The following is a 19,562-nucleotide window of genomic DNA, read 5'->3' as shown; positions in this document are numbered from 1 at the left end:
GGGGTTAGATACACAGTAAAGCTCCCTCTGCACTGTCCCATCAAACACTCCCAGGGCAGGTACAGCACGGGTTAGATGCAGAGTAAAACTCCCTCTACACTGTCCCATCAAACACTCCCAGGGCAGGTACAGCACAGGGTTAGATACAGAGTAAAGCTCCCTCTACACTGTCCCATCAAACACTCCCAGGGCAGGTACAGCACAAGGTTAGATACAGAGTAAAGCTCCCTCTGCACTGTCCCATCAAACACTCCCAGGGCAGGTACAGCACAAGGTTAGATACAGAGTAAAGCTCCCTCTACACTGTCCCATCAAACACTCCCAGGGCAGGTACAGCACAGGGTTAGATACAGAGTAAAGCTCCCTCTGCACTGTCCCATCAAACACTCCCAGGGCAGGGACAGCACAGGGTTAGATACAGAGTAAAGCTCCCTCTACATTGTCCCATCAAACACTCCCAGGGCAAGTACAGCACGGGTTAGATACAGAGTAAAGCTCCCTCTACACTGTCCCATCAAACACTCCCAGGGCAGGTACAGCACGGGGTTAGATAAACAGTAAAGCTCCCTCTACACTCTCCCATCAAACACTCCCAGGGCAGGTTCAGCACGGGTTAGATACAGAGTAAAGCTCCCTCTACACTGTCCCATCAAACACCCCCAGGACAGGTACAGCACGGGTCAGATACAGAGTAAAGCTCCCTCTACACTGTCCCATCGAACACTCCCAGGGCAGGTACAGCACGGGTTAGATACAGAGTAAAGCTCCCTCTACACTGCCCCGTCAAACACGCCCAGGACAGGTACAGCAAGGGTTAGATACAGAGTAAAGCTCCCTCTACACTGCCCCATCAAACACTCCCAGGGCAGGTACAGCACGGAGTTAGATACAGAGAAAAGCTCCCTCTACACTGTCCCATCAAACACTCCCAGAGTAGGTACAGCACGGGTTAGATACAGAGTAAAGCTCCCTCTACACTGTCCCATCAAACACTCCCATGGTAGGTACAGCACGGGTTAGATACAGAGTAAAGCTCCCTCTACACTGTCCCATCAAACACTCCCAGGGCAGGTACAGCACAGGGTTAGATACAGAGTAAAGCTCCCTCTACACTGTCCCATCATACACTCCCGGGGCAGGTACAGCACGGGTTAGATACAGAGTAAAGCTCCCTCTACATTGTCCCATCAAACACTCCCGGGGCAGGTACAGCACGGGTTAGATACAGAGTAAAGCTCCCTCTACACTGTCCCATCAAACACTCCCGGGGCAGGTTCAGCACGGGTTAGATACAGAGTAAAGCTCCCTCTACACTGTCCCATCAAACACCCCCAGGACAGGTACAGCACGGGTCAGATACAGAGTAAAGCTCCCTCTACACTGTCCCATCGAACACTCCCAGGGCAGGTACAGCACGGGTTAGATACAGAGTAAAGCTCCCTCTACACTGCCCCGTCAAACACGCCCAGGACAGGTACAGCAAGGGTTAGATACAGAGTAAAGCTCCCTCTACACTGCCCCATCAAACACTCCCAGGGCAGGTACAGCACGGAGTTAGATACAGAGAAAAGCTCCCTCTACACTGTCCCATCAAACACTCCCAGAGTAGGTACAGCACGGGTTAGATACAGAGTAAAGCTCCCTCTACACTGTCCCATCAAACACTCCCAGGGTAGGTACAGCACGGGTTAGATACAGAGTAAAGCTCCCTCTACACTGTCCCATCAAACACTCCCAGGGCAGGTACAGCACAGGGTTAGATACAGAGTAAAGCTCCCTCTACACTGTCCCATCATACACTCCCGGGGCAGGTACAGCACGGGTTAGATACAGAGTAAAGCTCCCTCTACATTGTCCCATCAAACACTCCCGGGGCAGGTACAGCACGGGTTAGATACAGAGTAAAGCTCCCTCTACACTGTCCCATCAAACACTCCCAGGGCAGGTACAGCACAGGGTTAGATACAGAGCAAAGCTCCCTCTACACTGTCCCATCAAACACTCCCAGGGGAGGTACAGCACAGGGTTAGATACAGAATAAAGCTCCCTCGACACTGTCCCATCAAACACTCCCAGGGCAGGTACAGCACAGGGTTAGATACAGAGTAAAGCTCCCTCTGCACTGTCCCATCAAACACTCCCAGGGCAGGTACAGCACAGGGTTAGATACAGAGTAAAGCTCCCTCTACATTGTCCCATCAAACACTCCCAGGGCAAGTACAGCACGGGTTAGATACAGAGTAAAGCTCCCTCTACACTGTCCCATCAAACACTCCCAGGGCAGGTACAGCACGGGGTTAGATACAGAGTAAAGCTCCCTCTGCACTGTCCCATCAAACACTCCCAGGGCAGGTACAGCACAGGGTTAGATACAGAGTAAAGCTCCCTCTACACTGTCCCATCAAACACTCCCAGGGCATGTACAGCACGGGTTAGATACAGAGTAAAGCTCCCTCTACACTGTCCCATCAAACACTCCCAGGGCAGATACAGCACGGGTAAGATGCAGAGTAAAGCTCCCTCTACACTGTCCCATCAAACACTCCCAGGGCAGGTACAGCACGGGGTTAGATACACAGTAAAGCTCCCTCTACACTGTCCCATCAAACACTCCCAGGGCAGGTACAGCACGGGTTAGATGCAGAGTAAAGCTCCCTCTACACTGTCCCATCAAACACTCCCAGGGCAGGTACAGCACAGGGTTAGATACAGAGTAAAGCTCCCTCTACACTGTCCCATCAAACACTCCCAGGGCAGGTACAGCACAAGGTTAGATACAGAGTAAAGCTCCCTCTGCACTGTCCCATCAAACACTCCCAGGGCAGGTACAGCACAAGGTTAGATACAGAGTAAAGCTCCCTCTACACTGTCCCATCAAACACTCCCAGGGCAGGTACAGCACAGGGTTAGATACAGAGTAAAGCTCCCTCTGCACTGTCCCATCAAACACTCCCAGGGCAGGGACAGCACAGGGTTAGATACAGAGTAAAGCTCCCTCTACATTGTCCCATCAAACACTCCCAGGGCAAGTACAGCACGGGTTAGATACAGAGTAAAGCTCCCTCTACACTGTCCCATCAAACACTCCCAGGGCAGGTACAGCACGGGGTTAGATAAACAGTAAAGCTCCCTCTACACTCTCCCATCAAACACTCCCAGGGCAGGTACAGCACGGGTTAGATACAGAGTAAAGCTCCCTCTACACTGTCCCATCAAACACCCCCAGGACAGGTACAGCATGGGTCAGATACAGAGTAAAGCTCCCTCCACACTGTCCCATCGAACACTCCCAGGACAGGTACAGCAAGGGTTAGATACAGAGTAAAGCTCCCTCTACACTGCCCCATCAAACACTCCCAGGGCAGGTACAGCACAGGGTTAGATACAGAGTAAAGCTCCCGCTACACTGTCCCATCAAACACTCCCGGGGCAGGTACAGCACGGGTTAGATACAGAGTAAAGCTCCCTCTACATTGTCCCATCAAACACTCCCGGGGCAGGTACAGCACGGGTTAGATACAGAGTAAAGCTCCCTCTACACTGTCCCATGAAACACTCCCAGGGCAGGTACAGCACAGGGTTAGATACAGAGTAAAGCTCCCTCTGCACTGTCCCATCAAACACTCCCAGGGCAGGTACAGCACAGGGTAAGATACAGAGTAAAGCTCCCTCTACACTGTCCCATCAAACACTCCCAGGGCAGGTACAGCATGGGTTAGATACAGAGTAAAGCTCCCTCTACACTGCCCCATCAAACACTCCCAGGGCAGGTACAGCACAGGGTTAGATACAGAGTAAAGCTCCCTCTACACTGTCCCATCAAACACTCCCAGGGCAGGTACAGCACAGGGTTAGATACAGAGTAAAGCTCCCTCTACACTGTCCCATCAAACACTCCCAGGGCAGGTACAGCACAGGGTTAGATACAGAGTAAAGCTCCCTCTACACTGTCCCATCAAACACTCCCAGGGCAGGTACAGCACAGGGTTAGATACAGAGTAAAGCTCCCTCTACATTGTCCCATCAAACACTCCCAGGGCAAGTACAGCACGGGTTAGATACAGAGTAAAGCTCCCTCTACACTGACCCATCAAACACTCCCAGGGCAGGTTCAGCACGGGTTAGATACAGAGTAAAGCTCCCTCTACACTGTCCCATCAAACACCCCCAGGACAGGTACAGCACGGGTCAGATACAGAGTAAAGCTCCCTCTACACTGTCCCATCGAACACTCCCAGGGCAGGTACAGCACGGAGTTAGATACAGAGTAAAGCTCCCTCTACACTGTCCCATCAAACACTCCCAGGGCAGGTACAGCACAGGGTTAGATACAGAGTAAAGCTCCCTCTACACTGTCCCATCATACACTCCCGGGGCAGGTACAGCACGGGTTAGATACAGAGTAAAGCTCCCTCTACAATGTCCCATCAAACACTCCCGGGGCAGGTACAGCACGGGTTAGATACAGAGTAAAGCTCCCTCTACACTGTCCCATCAAACACTCCCGGGGCAGGTTCAGCACGGGTTAGATACAGAGTAAAGCTCCCTCTACACTGTCCCATCAAACACCCCCAGGACAGGTACAGCACGGGTCAGATACAGAGTAAAGCTCCCTCTACACTGTCCCATCGAACACTCCCAGGGCAGGTACAGCACGGGTTAGATACAGAGTAAAGCTCCCTCTACACTGCCCCGTCAAACACGCCCAGGACAGGTACAGCAAGGGTTAGATACAGAGTAAAGCTCCCTCTACACTGCCCCATCAAACACTCCCAGGGCAGGTACAGCACGGAGTTAGATACAGAGAAAAGCTCCCTCTACACTGTCCCATCAAACACTCCCAGAGTAGGTACAGCACGGGTTAGATACAGAGTAAAGCTCCCTCTACACTGTCCCATCAAACACTCCCAGGGTAGGTACAGCACGGGTTAGATACAGAGTAAAGCTCCCTCTACACTGTCCCATCAAACACTCCCAGGGCAGGTACAGCACAGGGTTAGATACAGAGTAAAGCTCCCTCTACACTGTCCCATCATACACTCCCGGGGCAGGTACAGCACGGGTTAGATACAGAGTAAAGCTCCCTCTACATTGTCCCATCAAACACTCCCGGGGCAGGTACAGCACGGGTTAGATACAGAGTAAAGCTCCCTCTACACTGTCCCATCAAACACTCCCAGGGCAGGTACAGCACAGGGTTAGATACAGAGCAAAGCTCCCTCTACACTGTCCCATCAAACACTCCCAGGGGAGGTACAGCACAGGGTTAGATACAGAATAAAGCTCCCTCGACACTGTCCCATCAAACACTCCCAGGGCAGGTACAGCACAGGGTTAGATACAGAGTAAAGCTCCCTCTGCACTGTCCCATCAAACACTCCCAGGGCAGGTACAGCACAGGGTTAGATACAGAGTAAAGCTCCCTCTACATTGTCCCATCAAACACTCCCAGGGCAAGTACAGCACGGGTTAGATACAGAGTAAAGCTCCCTCTACACTGTCCCATCAAACACTCCCAGGGCAGGTACAGCACGGGGTTAGATACAGAGTAAAGCTCCCTCTGCACTGTCCCATCAAACACTCCCAGGGCAGGTACAGCACAGGGTTAGATACAGAGTAAAGCTCCCTCTACACTGTCCCATCAAACACTCCCAGGGCATGTACAGCACGGGTTAGATACAGAGTAAAGCTCCCTCTACACTGTCCCATCAAACACTCCCAGGGCAGATACAGCACGGGTAAGATGCAGAGTAAAGCTCCCTCTACACTGTCCCATCAAACACTCCCAGGGCAGGTACAGCACGGGGTTAGATACACAGTAAAGCTCCCTCTACACTGTCCCATCAAACACTCCCAGGGCAGGTACAGCACGGGTTAGATGCAGAGTAAAGCTCCCTCTACACTGTCCCATCAAACACTCCCAGGGCAGGTACAGCACAGGGTTAGATACAGAGTAAAGCTCCCTCTACACTGTCCCATCAAACACTCCCAGGGCAGGTACAGCACAAGGTTAGATACAGAGTAAAGCTCCCTCTGCACTGTCCCATCAAACACTCCCAGGGCAGGTACAGCACAAGGTTAGATACAGAGTAAAGCTCCCTCTACACTGTCCCATCAAACACTCCCAGGGCAGGTACAGCACAGGGTTAGATACAGAGTAAAGCTCCCTCTGCACTGTCCCATCAAACACTCCCAGGGCAGGGACAGCACAGGGTTAGATACAGAGTAAAGCTCCCTCTACCTTGTCCCATCAAACACTCCCAGGGCAAGTACAGCACGGGTTAGATACAGAGTAAAGCTCCCTCTACACTGTCCCATCAAACACTCCCAGGGCAGGTACAGCACGGGGTTAGATAAACAGTAAAGCTCCCTCTACACTCTCCCATCAAACACTCCCAGGGCAGGTACAGCACGGGTTAGATACAGAGTAAAGCTCCCTCTACACTGTCCCATCAAACACCCCCAGGACAGGTACAGCATGGGTCAGATACAGAGTAAAGCTCCCTCCACACTGTCCCATCGAACACTCCCAGGACAGGTACAGCAAGGGTTAGATACAGAGTAAAGCTCCCTCTACACTGCCCCATCAAACACTCCCAGGGCAGGTACAGCACAGGGTTAGATACAGAGTAAAGCTCCCGCTACACTGTCCCATCAAACACTCCCGGGGCAGGTACAGCACGGGTTAGATACAGAGTAAAGCTCCCTCTACATTGTCCCATCAAACACTCCCGGGGCAGGTACAGCACGGGTTAGATACAGAGTAAAGCTCCCTCTACACTGTCCCATGAAACACTCCCAGGGCAGGTACAGCACAGGGTTAGATACAGAGTAAAGCTCCCTCTGCACTGTCCCATCAAACACTCCCAGGGCAGGTACAGCACAGGGTAAGATACAGAGTAAAGCTCCCTCTACACTGTCCCATCAAACACTCCCAGGGCAGGTACAGCATGGGTTAGATACAGAGTAAAGCTCCCTCTACACTGCCCCATCAAACACTCCCAGGGCAGGTACAGCACAGGGTTAGATACAGAGTAAAGCTCCCTCTACACTGTCCCATCAAACACTCCCAGGGCAGGTACAGCACAGGGTTAGATACAGAGTAAAGCTCCCTCTACACTGTCCCATCAAACACTCCCAGGGCAGGTACAGCACAGGGTTAGATACAGGGTAAAGCTCCCTCTACACTGTCCCATCAAACACTCCCAGGGCAGGTACAGCACAGGGTTAGATACAGAGTAAAGCTCCCTCTACATTGTCCCATCAAACACTCCCAGGGCAAGTACAGCACGGGTTAGATACAGAGTAAAGCTCCCTCTACACTGACCCATCAAACACTCCCAGGGCAGGTTCAGCACGGGTTAGATACAGAGTAAAGCTCCCTCTACACTGTCCCATCAAACACCCCCAGGACAGGTACAGCACGGGTCAGATACAGAGTAAAGCTCCCTCTACACTGTCCCATCGAACACTCCCAGGGCAGGTACAGCACGGGTTAGATACAGAGTAAAGCTCCCTCTACACTGCCCCGTCAAACACGTCCAGGACAGGTACAGCAAGGGTTAGATACAGAGTAAAGCTCCCTCTACACTGCCCCATCAAACACTCCCAGGGCAGGTACAGCACGGAGTTAGATACAGAGAAAAGCTCCCTCTACACTGTCCCATCAAACACTCCCAGAGTAGGTACAGCACGGGTTAGATACAGAGTAAAGCTCCCTCTACACTGTCCCATCAAACACTCCCATGGTAGGTACAGCACGGGTTAGATACAGAGTAAAGCTCCCTCTACACTGTCCCATCAAACACTCCCAGGGCAGGTACAGCACAGGGTTAGATACAGAGTAAAGCTCCCTCTACACTGTCCCATCATACACTCCCGGGGCAGGTACAGCACGGGTTAGATACAGAGTAAAGCTCCCTCTACATTGTCCCATCAAACACTCCCGGGGCAGGTACAGCACGGGTTAGATACAGAGTAAAGCTCCCTCTACACTGTCCCATCAAACACTCCCGGGGCAGGTTCAGCACGGGTTAGATACAGAGTAAAGCTCCCTCTACACTGTCCCATCAAACACCCCCAGGACAGGTACAGCACGGGTCAGATACAGAGTAAAGCTCCCTCTACACTGTCCCATCGAACACTCCCAGGGCAGGTACAGCACGGGTTAGATACAGAGTAAAGCTCCCTCTACACTGCCCCGTCAAACACGCCCAGGACAGGTACAGCAAGGGTTAGATACAGAGTAAAGCTCCCTCTACACTGCCCCATCAAACACTCCCAGGGCAGGTACAGCACGGAGTTAGATACAGAGAAAAGCTCCCTCTACACTGTCCCATCAAACACTCCCAGAGTAGGTACAGCACGGGTTAGATACAGAGTAAAGCTCCCTCTACACTGTCCCATCAAACACTCCCAGGGTAGGTACAGCACGGGTTAGATACAGAGTAAAGCTCCCTCTACACTGTCCCATCAAACACTCCCAGGGCAGGTACAGCACAGGGTTAGATACAGAGTAAAGCTCCCTCTACACTGTCCCATCATACACTCCCGGGGCAGGTACAGCACGGGTTAGATACAGAGTAAAGCTCCCTCTACATTGTCCCATCAAACACTCCCGGGGCAGGTACAGCACGGGTTAGATACAGAGTAAAGCTCCCTCTACACTGTCCCATCAAACACTCCCAGGGCAGGTACAGCACAGGGTTAGATACAGAGCAAAGCTCCCTCTACACTGTCCCATCAAACACTCCCAGGGGAGGTACAGCACAGGGTTAGATACAGAATAAAGCTCCCTCGACACTGTCCCATCAAACACTCCCAGGGCAGGTACAGCACAGGGTTAGATACAGAGTAAAGCTCCCTCTGCACTGTCCCATCAAACACTCCCAGGGCAGGTACAGCACAGGGTTAGATACAGAGTAAAGCTCCCTCTACATTGTCCCATCAAACACTCCCAGGGCAAGTACAGCACGGGTTAGATACAGAGTAAAGCTCCCTCTACACTGTCCCATCAAACACTCCCAGGGCAGGTACAGCACGGGGTCAGATAAACAGTAAAGCTCCCTCTGCACTGTCCCATCAAACACTCCCAGGGCAGGTACAGCACGGGTTAGATACAGAGTAAAGCTCGCTCTACACTGTCCCATCAAACACTCCCAGGGCAGGTACAGCATGGGTTAGATACAGAGTAAAGCTCCCTCTACACTGCCCCATTAAACACTCCCAGGGCAGGTACAGCACAGGGTTAGATACAGAGTAAAGCTCCCTCTGCACTGTCCCATCAAACACTCCCAGGGCAGGTACAGCACAGGGTTAGATACAGAGTAAAGCTCCCTCTACACTGTCCCATCAAACACTCCCAGGGCAGGTACAGCACAGGGTTAGATACAGAGTAAAGCTCCCTCTACACTGTCCCATCAAACACTCCCAGGGCAGGTACAGCACAGGGTTAGATACAGAGTAAAGCTCCCTCTGCACTGTCCCATCAAACACTCCCAGGGCAGGTACAACACGGGGTTAGATACAGAGTAAAGCTCCCTCAACATTGTCCCATCAAACACTCCCAGGGCAAGTACAGCACGGGTTAGATACAGAGTAAAGCTCCCTCTACACTGTCCCATCAAACACTCCCAGGGCAGGTACAGCACGGGGTTAGATAAACAGTAAAGCTCCCTCTACACTGTCCCATCAAACACTCCCAGGGCAGGTACAGCACGGGTTAGATACAGAGTAAAGCTCCCTCTACACTGTCCCATCGAACACTCCCAGGGCAGGTGCAGCACGGGTTAGATACAGAGTAAAGCTCCCTCTACACTGCCCCGTCAAACACTCCCAGGACAGGTACAGCAAGGGTTAGACACAGAGTAAAGCTCCCTCGACACTGCCCCATCAAACACTCCCAGGGCAGGTACAGCACGGAGTTAGATACAGAGAAAAGCTCCCTCTGCACTGTCCCATCAAACACTCCCAGAGTAGGTACAGCACGGGTTAGATACAGAGTAAAGCTCCCTCTACACTGTCCCATCAAACACTCCCAGGGTAGGTACAGCACGGGTTAGATACAGAGTAAAGCTCCCTCTGCACTGTCCCATCAAACACTCCCAGGGCAGGTACAGCACAGGGTTAGATACAGAGTAAAGCTCCCTCGACACTGTCCCATCAAACACTCCCGGGGCAGGTACAGCACGGGTTAGATACAGAGTAAAGCTCCCTGTACACTGTCCCATCAAACACTCCCAGGGCAGGTACAGCACGGGGTCAGATCCAGAGTAAAGCTCCCTCTACACTGTCCCATCAAACACTCCCAGGGCAGGTACAGCACGGGGTCAGATACAGAGTAAAGCTCCCTCTACACTGTCCCATCAAACACTCCCAGGGCAGGTACAGCACGGGTTAGATGCAGAGTAAAGCTCCCTCTACACTGTCCCATCAAACACTCCCAGGGCAGGTACAGCACGGGGTTAGATACACAGTAAAGCTCCCTCTACACTGTCCCATCAAACACTCCCAGGGCAGGTACAGCACGGGTTAGATACAGAGTAAAGCTCCCTCTACACTGTCCCATCGAACACTCCCAGGGCAGGTACAGCACGGGTTAGATACAGAGTAAAGCTCCCTCTGCACTGCCCCGTCAAACACTCCCAGGACAGGTACAGCAAGGGTTAGATACAGAGTAAAGCTCCCTCTACACTGCCCCATCAAACACTCCCAGGGCAGGTACAGCACGGAGTTAGATACAGAGAAAAGCTCCCTCTACACTGTCCCATCAAACACTCCCAGGGTAGGTACAGCACGGGTTAGATACAGAGTAAAGCTCCCTCTGCACTGTCCCATCAAACACTCCCAGGGCAGGTACAGCACAGGGTTAGATACAGAGTAAAGCTCCCTCTACACTGTCCCATCAAACACTCCCGGGGCAGGTACAGCACGGCTTAGATACAGAGTAAAGCTCCCTGTACACTGTCCCATCAAACACTCCCAGGGCAGGTACAGCACGGGGTTAGATACAGAGTAAAGCTCCCTCTACACTGTCCCATCAAACACTCCCAGGGCAGGTACAGCACGGGGTTAGATACAGAGTAAAGCTCCCTCTACACTGTCCCATCAAACACTCCCAGGGCAGGTACAGCACGGGTTAGATGCAGAGTCAAGCTCCCTCTACACTGTCCCATCAAACACTCCCAGGGCAGGTACAGCACGGGGTTAGATACAGAGTAAAGCTCCCTCTACACTGTCCCATCAAACACTCCCAGGGCAGGTACAGCACGGGGTTAGATACAGAGTAAAGCTCCCTCTACACTGTCCCATCAAACACTCCCAGGGCAGGTACAGCACGGGTTAGATGCAGAGTCAAGCTCCCTCTACACTGTCCCATCAAACACTCCCAGGGCAGGTACAGCACGGGGTTAGATACACAGTAAAGCTCCCTCTACACTGTCCCATCAAACACTCCCAGGGCAGGTACAGCACGGGTTAGGTACAGAGTAAAGCTCCCTCTACACTGTCCCATCAAACACCCCCAGGACAGGTACAGCATGGGTCAGATACAGAGTAAAGCTCCCTCTACACTGTCCCATCGAACACTCCCAGAGTAGGTACAGCACGGGTTAGATACAGAGTAAAGCTCCCTCTACACTGTCCCATCAAACACTCCCAGGGCAGGTACAGCACGGGGTTCGATACAGAGTAAAGCTCCCTCTATACTGTCCCATCAAACACTCCCAGGGCAGGTACAGCACGGGGTTAGATACAGAGTAAAGCTCCCTCTATACTATCCCATCAAACACTCCCAGGGCAGGTACAGCACGGGTTAGATACAGAGTAAATCTCCCTCTACACTGTCCCATCAAACACTCCCAGGGCAGGTACAGCACAGGGTTAGATACAGAGTAAAGCTCCCTCTACACTGTCCCATCAAACACTCCCAGGGCAGGTACAGCACGGGTTAGATACAGAGTAAAGCTCCCTCTACACTGTCCCATCAAACACTCCCAGGGCAGGTACAGCACGGGTTAGATACAGAGTAAAGCTCCCGCTACACTGTCCCATCAAACACTCCCAGGGCAGGTACAGCACGGGTTAGATACAGAGTAAAGCTCCCTCTACACTGTCCCATCAAACACTCCCAGGGCAGGTACAGCACAGGGTTAGATACAGAGTAAAGCTCCCTCTACACTGTCCCATCAAACACTCCCAGGGCAGGTACACCACGGGTTTAGACACAGAGTACAGTCCTAGATAATGACTGCCCTGGGAGTTATGAGTTGGTGGGGTCGTGTATTCCCTGTGCAGTCTCTCACTCCACTCTCGGTCGTACCCGGGTTCAGTGTCTCCGCCCTCTGCCCACCTGGTTCTCACCTTCAATGCGAGCAGCAGCAGGAACGTCTCGACACTGTAGAATCCTCGATCCACAAAGTCGCCCATAAAAAGGTAATTTGTCTCTGGCACATCGCCACCCACCTGGGGAGAGCGAGAAGGCGAAAAATCAGAGCGATCGCCTGTCCCGTACACTCCGACACCGCTCCAGTAACCTGGGCAGAGTTGGAGCCCGTGGGGACCCATACCCCAGGGAGAGTCGGAGCCCGTGGGGACCCGTACCCCGGGGAGAGTCGGTGCCCGCGGGGACCCGTACCCCGGGGAGAGTCGGAGCCCGTGGGGACCCGTACCCCAGGGAGATTCGGTGCCCGTGGGGACCCGTACCCCAGGGAGAGTCGGTGCCCGTGGGGAGCTGTACCCCGGGAAGAGTCGGTGCCCGCGGGGACCCGTACCCCGGGGAGAGTCGGTGCCCGCGGGGACCCGTACCCCGGGGAGAGTCGGAGCCCGTGGGGACCCGTACCCCAGGGAGATTCGGTGCCCGTGGGGACCCGTACCCCAGGGAGAGTCGGTGCCCGTGGGGAGCTGTACCCCGGGAAGAGTCGGTGCCCGCGGAGACCCGTACCCCAGGGAGAGTGGGTGTCCGCGGGGTCCCGTACCTCGGGGAGAGTCGATGCCTGTGGGGACCCATACCCCGGGGAGTGTCAGTGCCCGTGGGGACCCGTACCCCGGGGAGAGTCGGTGCCCGTGGGGACCCGTACCCCGGGGAGAGTCGGTGCCCGTGGGGACCGGTACCCCAGGGAGAGTCGGTGCCCGCGGGGACCCGTACCCTGGGGAGAGTCGGTGCCCGTGGGGACCCATACCCCGGGAAGAGTCGGTGCCCGTGGGTACCCGTACCCCGGGGAGAGTCGGTGCCCGTGGGGACCGGTACCCCAGGGAGAGTCGGTGCCCGCGGGGACCCGTACCCCGGGGAGAGTCGGTGCCCGTGGGGACCCGTAACCCGGGGAGAGTCGGTGCCAGTGGGGACCAGTACCCCGGGGAGAGTCGGTGCCCGTGGGGACCCGTACCCCGGGGAGAGTCGGTGCCTGTGGGGACCAGTACCCCGGGAAGAGTCGGTGCTCGTGGGGACCCGTACCCCGGGAAGAGTCGCTGCCTGTGGGGACCCGTACCCCGGGGAGAGTCGGTGCCCGTGGGGACCCGTACCCCGGGGAGAGTCGGTGCCCGTGGGGACCCGTACCCCGGGGAGAGTCGGCGCCCGCGGGGACCCGTAATCCGGGGAGAGTCGATGCCCGTGGGGACCCGTACCCCGGGGAGAGAGTTAGTGCTGACAGGGAGGAGTGATAAACAGCAGCGGGGTGGTGCGTGGAAGAGAGACAGTAAACGGCTACTCACCCTGAATAATTCCTTTAGGTCGTAGAACTGCCCATGGATGTCTCCACAGACCTGGGGAGCAAGAGAACGACGATTAGCAGACAACAAAGTTTGGTCGCAGTTTGAGTTGAGCTGCGCTCTCCTTGATTCAGTGGGTACAGGTCTGTCACTGTGGAACATTGGGGTACAGAACTGGTGGGTACAGGTCTGTCGCTGTATAACACTGGGGTACAGTACAGGTGGGTACAGGTCTGTCACTGTATAACACGGGTACAGTACAGGTGGGTACAGGTCTGTCACTGTATAACACTGGGTTACAGTACTGGTGGGTACAGGTCTGTCACTGTATAACACTCGGGTACAGTAATGGTGGGTACAGGTCTGTCACCGTATAACACTGGGGGACAGTACTGGTGGGTACAGGTCTGTCACTGTATAACACTGGGGTACAGTACTGGTGGGTACAGGTCTGTCACTGTATAACACTGGGGTACAGTACTGGTGGGTACAGGTCTGTCGCTGTGTAACACTGGGGTACAGTACTGGTGGGTACAGGTCTGTCACTGTATAACACTGGGGTACAGTACTGGTGGGTACAGGTCTGTCGCTGTATTAACACTGGGGTACAGTACTGGTGGGTACAGGTCTGTCACTAACACTGCGGTACAGTACTGGTGGGTACAGGTCTGTCACTAACACTGGGGTACAGTACTGGTGGGTACAGGTCTCTCACTGTATAACACTGGGGTACAGTACTGGTGGGTACAGGTCTGTCACTGTATAACACTGGGGTACAGTACTGGTGGGTACATGTCTGTCACTGTATAACACTGGGGTACAGTACTGGTGGGTACAGGTCTGTCACTGTATAACACTGGGGTACAGTACTGGTGGGTACAGGTCTGTCGCTGTATAACACTGGGGTACAGTACTGGTGGGTACAAGTCTGTCACTGTATAACACTGGGGTACAGTACTGGTGGGTACAGGTCTGTCACTGTATAACACTGGGGTACAGTACTGGTGGGTACAGGTCTGTCACTAACACTGCGGTACAGTACTGGTGGGTACAGGTCTGTCACTAACACTGGGGTACAGTACTGGTGGGTACAGGTCTGTCACTGTATAACACTGGGGTACAGTACTGGTGGGTACAGGTCTGTCACTGTATAACACTGGGGTACAGTACTGGTGGGTACATGTCTGTCACTGTATAACACTGGGGTACAGTACTGGTGGGTACAGGGCTGTCACTGTATAACACTGGGGTACAGTACTGGTGGGTACAGGTCTGTCGCTGTACTAACACTGGGGTACAGTACTGGTGGGTACAGGTCTGTCGCTGTATAACACTGGGGTACAGTACTGGTGGGTACAGGTCTGTCACTGTATAACACTGGGGTACAGTACTGGTGGGTACAGGTCTGTCGCTGTATAACACTGGGGTACAGTAGTGGTGGGTACAGGTCTGTCGCTGTATAACACTGGGGTACAGTAGTGGTGGGTACAGGTCTGTCACTGCATAACACTGGGGTTCAGTACTGGTGGGTGCAGGTCTGTCACTGTATAACACTGGGGTACAGTACAGGTGGGTACAGGTCTGTCACTGTATAACACTGGGTTACAGTACTGGTGGGTACAGGTCCGTCACTGTGTAACACTCGGGAACAGTAATGCTGGGTACAGGTCTGTCACTGTATAACACTGGGGTACAGTACTGGTGGGTACAGGTCTGTCACTGTATAACACTGGTGGGTACAGGTCTGTCACTGTATAACACTGGGGTACAGGTCTGTCACTGTATAACACTGGGGTACAGTACTGGTGGGTACAGGTCTGTCACTGTATAACACTGGGGTACAGTACTGGTGGGTACAAGTCTCTCACTGTGTAACACTGGGGTACAGTACTGGTGGGTACAGGTCTGTCGCTGTATAACACTGGGGTACAGTACTGGTGGGTATAGGTCTGTCACTGTATAACACTGGGGTACAGTACTGGTGGGTACAGGTCTGTCACTGTATAACACTGGGGTACAGTACTGGTGGGTACAGGTCTGTCACTGTGTAACAATGGGGTACAGTACTGGGGGGTACAGGTCTGTCACTGTATAACACTGGGGTACAGTACTGGTGGGTACAGGTCTGTCACTGTATAACACTGGGGTACAGTACTGGTGGGTGCAGGTCTGTCGCTGTATAACACTGGGGTACAGTACTGGTGGGTACAGGTCTGTCGCTGTATAACACTGGGGTACAGTACTGGTGGGTACAGGTCTGTCACTGTATAACACTGGGGTACAGTACTGGTGGGTACAGGTCTGTCACTGTATAACACTGGGGTACAGTACTGGTGGGTACAGGTCTGTCACTGTATAACACTGGATTACAGTACTGGTGGGTACAGGTCTGTCACTGTATAACACTGGACTACAGTACTGGTGGGTACAGGTCTGTCACTGTATAACACGGGTACAGTACTGGTGGGTACAGGTCAGTCACTAACATTGGGGTACAGTACTGGTGGGTACAGGTCTGTCACTGTATAACACTGGGGTACAGTAGTGTTCGGTACAGGTCTGTCACCGTATAACACTGGGGTACAGTACTGGTGGGTACAGGTCTGTCACTGTATAACACTGGGGTACAGTACTGGTGGGTACAGGTCTGTCGCTGTATAACACTGGGGTACAGTACTGGTGGGTTCAGGTCTGTCACTGTATAATACTGGGGTACAGTACTGGTGGGTACAGGCCTGTCACTGTATAACACTGGGGTACAGTACAGGTGGGTACAGGTCTGTCGCGGTATAACACTGGGGTACAGTACTGGTGGGTACAGGTCTGTCACTGTATAACACTGGGGTACAGTACTGGTGGGTACAGGTCTGTCACTGTATAACACTGGGGTACAGTACTGGTGGGTACAGGTCTGTCACTGTATAACACTGGGGTACAGTACTGGTGGGTACAGGTCTGTCACTGTATAACACTGGGGTACAGTACTGGTGGGTACAGGTCTGTCACTGTATAACACTGGACTACAGTACTGGTGGGTACAGGTCTGTCACTGTATAACACTGGGGTACAGTACTGGTGGGTACAGGTCAGTCACTAACATTGGGGTACAGTACTGGTGGGTACAGGTCTGTCACTGTATAACACTGGTGGGTACAGGTCTGTCACTGTATAACACTGGGGTACAGTACTGGTGGGTACAGGTCTGTCACTGTATAACACTGGGGTACAGTACTGGTGGGTACAGGTCTGTCACTGTATAACACTGGGGTACAGTACTGGTGGGTACAAGTCTCTCACTGTGTAACACTGGGGTACAGTACTGGTGGGTACAGGTCTGTCGCTGTATAACACTGGGGTACAGTACTGGTGGGTACAGGTCTGTCTCTGTATAACACTGGGGTGCAGTACTGGTGGGTACAGATCTGTCACTGTATAACACTGGGGTACAGTACTGGTGGGTACAAGTCTCTCACTGTGTAACACTGGGGTACAGTACTGGTGGGTACAGGTCTGTCGCTGTATAACACTGGGGTACAGTACTGGTGGGTATAGGTCTGTCACTGTATAACACTGGGGTACAGTACTGGTGGGTACAGGTCTGTCACTGTATAACACTGGGGTACAGTACTGGTGGGTACAGGTCTGTCACTGTGTAACAATGGGGTACAGTACTGGGGGGTACAGGTCTGTCACTGTATAACACTGGGGTACAGTACTGGTGGGTACAGGTCTGTCACTGTATAACACTGGGGTACAGTACTGGTGGGTGCAGGTCTGTCGCTGTATAACACTGGGGTACAGTACTGGTGGGTACAGGTCTGTCGCTGTATAACACTGGGGTACAGTACTGGTGGGTACAGGTCTGTCACTGTATAACACTGGGGTACAGTACTGGTGGGTACAGGTCTGTCACTGTATAACACTGGATTACAGTACTGGTGGGTACAGGTCTGTCACTGTATAACACTGGACTACAGTACTGGTGGGTACAGGTCTGTCACTGTATAACACTGGGGTACAGTACTGGTGGGTACAGGTCAGTCACTAACATTGGGGTACAGTACTGGTGGGTACAGGTCTGTCACTGTATAACACTGGGGTACAGTAGTGTTCGGTACAGGTCTGTCACTGTATAACACTGGGGTACAGTACTGGTGGGTACAGGTCTGTCACTGTATAACACTGGGGTACAGTACTGGTGGGTACAGGTCTGTCGCTGTATAACACTGGGGTACAGTACTGGTGGGTTCAGGTCTGTCACTGTATAATACTGGGGTACAGTACTGGTGGGTACAGGCCTGTCACTGTATAACACTGGGGTACAGTACAGGTGGGTACAGGTCTGTCGCGGTATAACACTGGGGTACAGTACTGGTGGGTACAGGTCTGTCACTGTATAACACTGGGGTACAGTACTGGTGGGTACAGGTCTGTCACTGTATAACACTGGGGTACAGTACTGGTGGGTACAGGTCTGTCACTGTATAACACTGGGGTACAGTACTGGTGGGTACAGGTCTGTCACTGTATAACACTGGGGTACAGTACTGGTGGGTACAGGTCTGTCACTGTATAACACTGGACTACAGTACTGGTGGGTACAGGTCTGTCACTGTATAACACTGGGGTACAGTACTGGTGGGTACAGGTCAGTCACTAACATTGGGGTACAGTACTGGTGGGTACAGGTCTGTCACTGTACAACACGGGTACAGTACTGGTGGGTACAGGTCTGTCACTGTATAACACTGGGGTACAGTAGTGTTCGGTACAGGTCTGTCACTGTATAACACTGGGGTACAGTACTGGTGGGTGCAGGTCTGTCACTGTATAACACTGGGGTACAGTACTGGTGGGTACAAGTCTGTCACTAACACTGGGGTACAGTACTGGTGGGTACAGGTCTGTCACTGTATAACACTGCGGTACAGTACTGGTGGGTACAAGTCTCTCACTGTGTAACACTGGGGTACAGTACTGCTGGGTACAGGTCTGTCGCTGTATAACACTGGGGTACAGTACTGGTGGGTACAGGTCTGTCTCTGTATAACACTGGGGTACAGTACTGGTGGGTACAGGTCTGTCACTGTATAACACTGGGGTACAGTACTGGTGGGTACAAGTCTCTCACTGTGTAACACTGGGGTACAGTACTGGTGGGTACAGGTCTTTCGCTGTATAACACTGGGGTACAGTACTGGTGGGTATAGGTCTGTCACTGTATAACACTGGGGTACAGTACTGGTGGGTACAGGTCTGTCACTGTATAACACTGGGGTACAGTACTGGTGGGTACAGGTCTGTCACTGTGTAACAATGGGGTACAGTACTGGGGGGTACAGGTCTGTCACTGTATAACACTGGGGTACAGTACTGGTGGGTACAGGTCTGTCACTGTATAACACTGGGGTACAGTACTGGTGGGTGCAGGTCTGTCGCTGTATAACACTGGGGTACAGTACAGGTGGGTACAGGTCTGTCGCTGTATAACACTGGGGTACAGTACTGGTGGGTACAAGTCTGTCGCTGTATAACACTGGGGTACAGTACTGGTGGGTGCAGGTCTGACGCTGTATAACACTGGGGTACAGTACTGGTGGGTTCAGGTCTGTCACTGTATAATACTGGGGTACAGTACTGGTGGGTACAGGTCTGTCAGTGTATAACACTGGGGTACAGTACTGGTGGGTACAAGTCTGTCACTAACACTGGGGTACAGTACTGGTGGGTACAGGCCTGTCACTGTATAACACTGGAGTACAGTACTGGTGGGTACAGATCTGTCGCTGTATAACACTGGGGTACAGTACTGGTGGGTACAGGTCTGTCACTGTATAACACTGGGGTACAGTACTGGT

At 53.0% G+C, this 19,562-nt stretch overlaps 1 protein-coding gene across 3 annotated transcripts in view; it reads right to left on the bottom strand.

The window, feature by feature from the left end:
* LOC147094628 (serine/threonine-protein phosphatase 4 catalytic subunit) overlaps window positions 1-19,562 on the bottom strand; it is a 71,899-nt gene that overhangs the window by 15,554 nt on the left and 36,783 nt on the right. For 2 of the 3 annotated variants that reach the window (XM_085974456.1, XM_085974459.1), the window contains exons 4-5: window positions 13,708-13,758; window positions 12,361-12,462 (exon numbers count right to left, since the gene is read on the bottom strand). In XM_085974456.1, the coding sequence (XP_085830582.1) occupies window positions 12,361-12,462; window positions 13,708-13,758 (153 nt within the window). The remainder of the gene's footprint in view (window positions 1-12,360; window positions 12,463-13,707; window positions 13,759-19,562) is intronic. The other variant, XM_085974458.1, reaches the window with a different exon arrangement.

This window comes from Somniosus microcephalus, unplaced genomic scaffold (assembly GCF_052327205.1).
Source record: "Somniosus microcephalus isolate GS21.2 unplaced genomic scaffold, FLI_Smic_1.0 unresolved_chr1, whole genome shotgun sequence".
NCBI classification, from domain to species: domain Eukaryota; kingdom Metazoa; phylum Chordata; class Chondrichthyes; order Squaliformes; family Somniosidae; genus Somniosus; species Somniosus microcephalus.
This window is presented reverse-complemented; position numbering and strand designations above follow the sequence as displayed.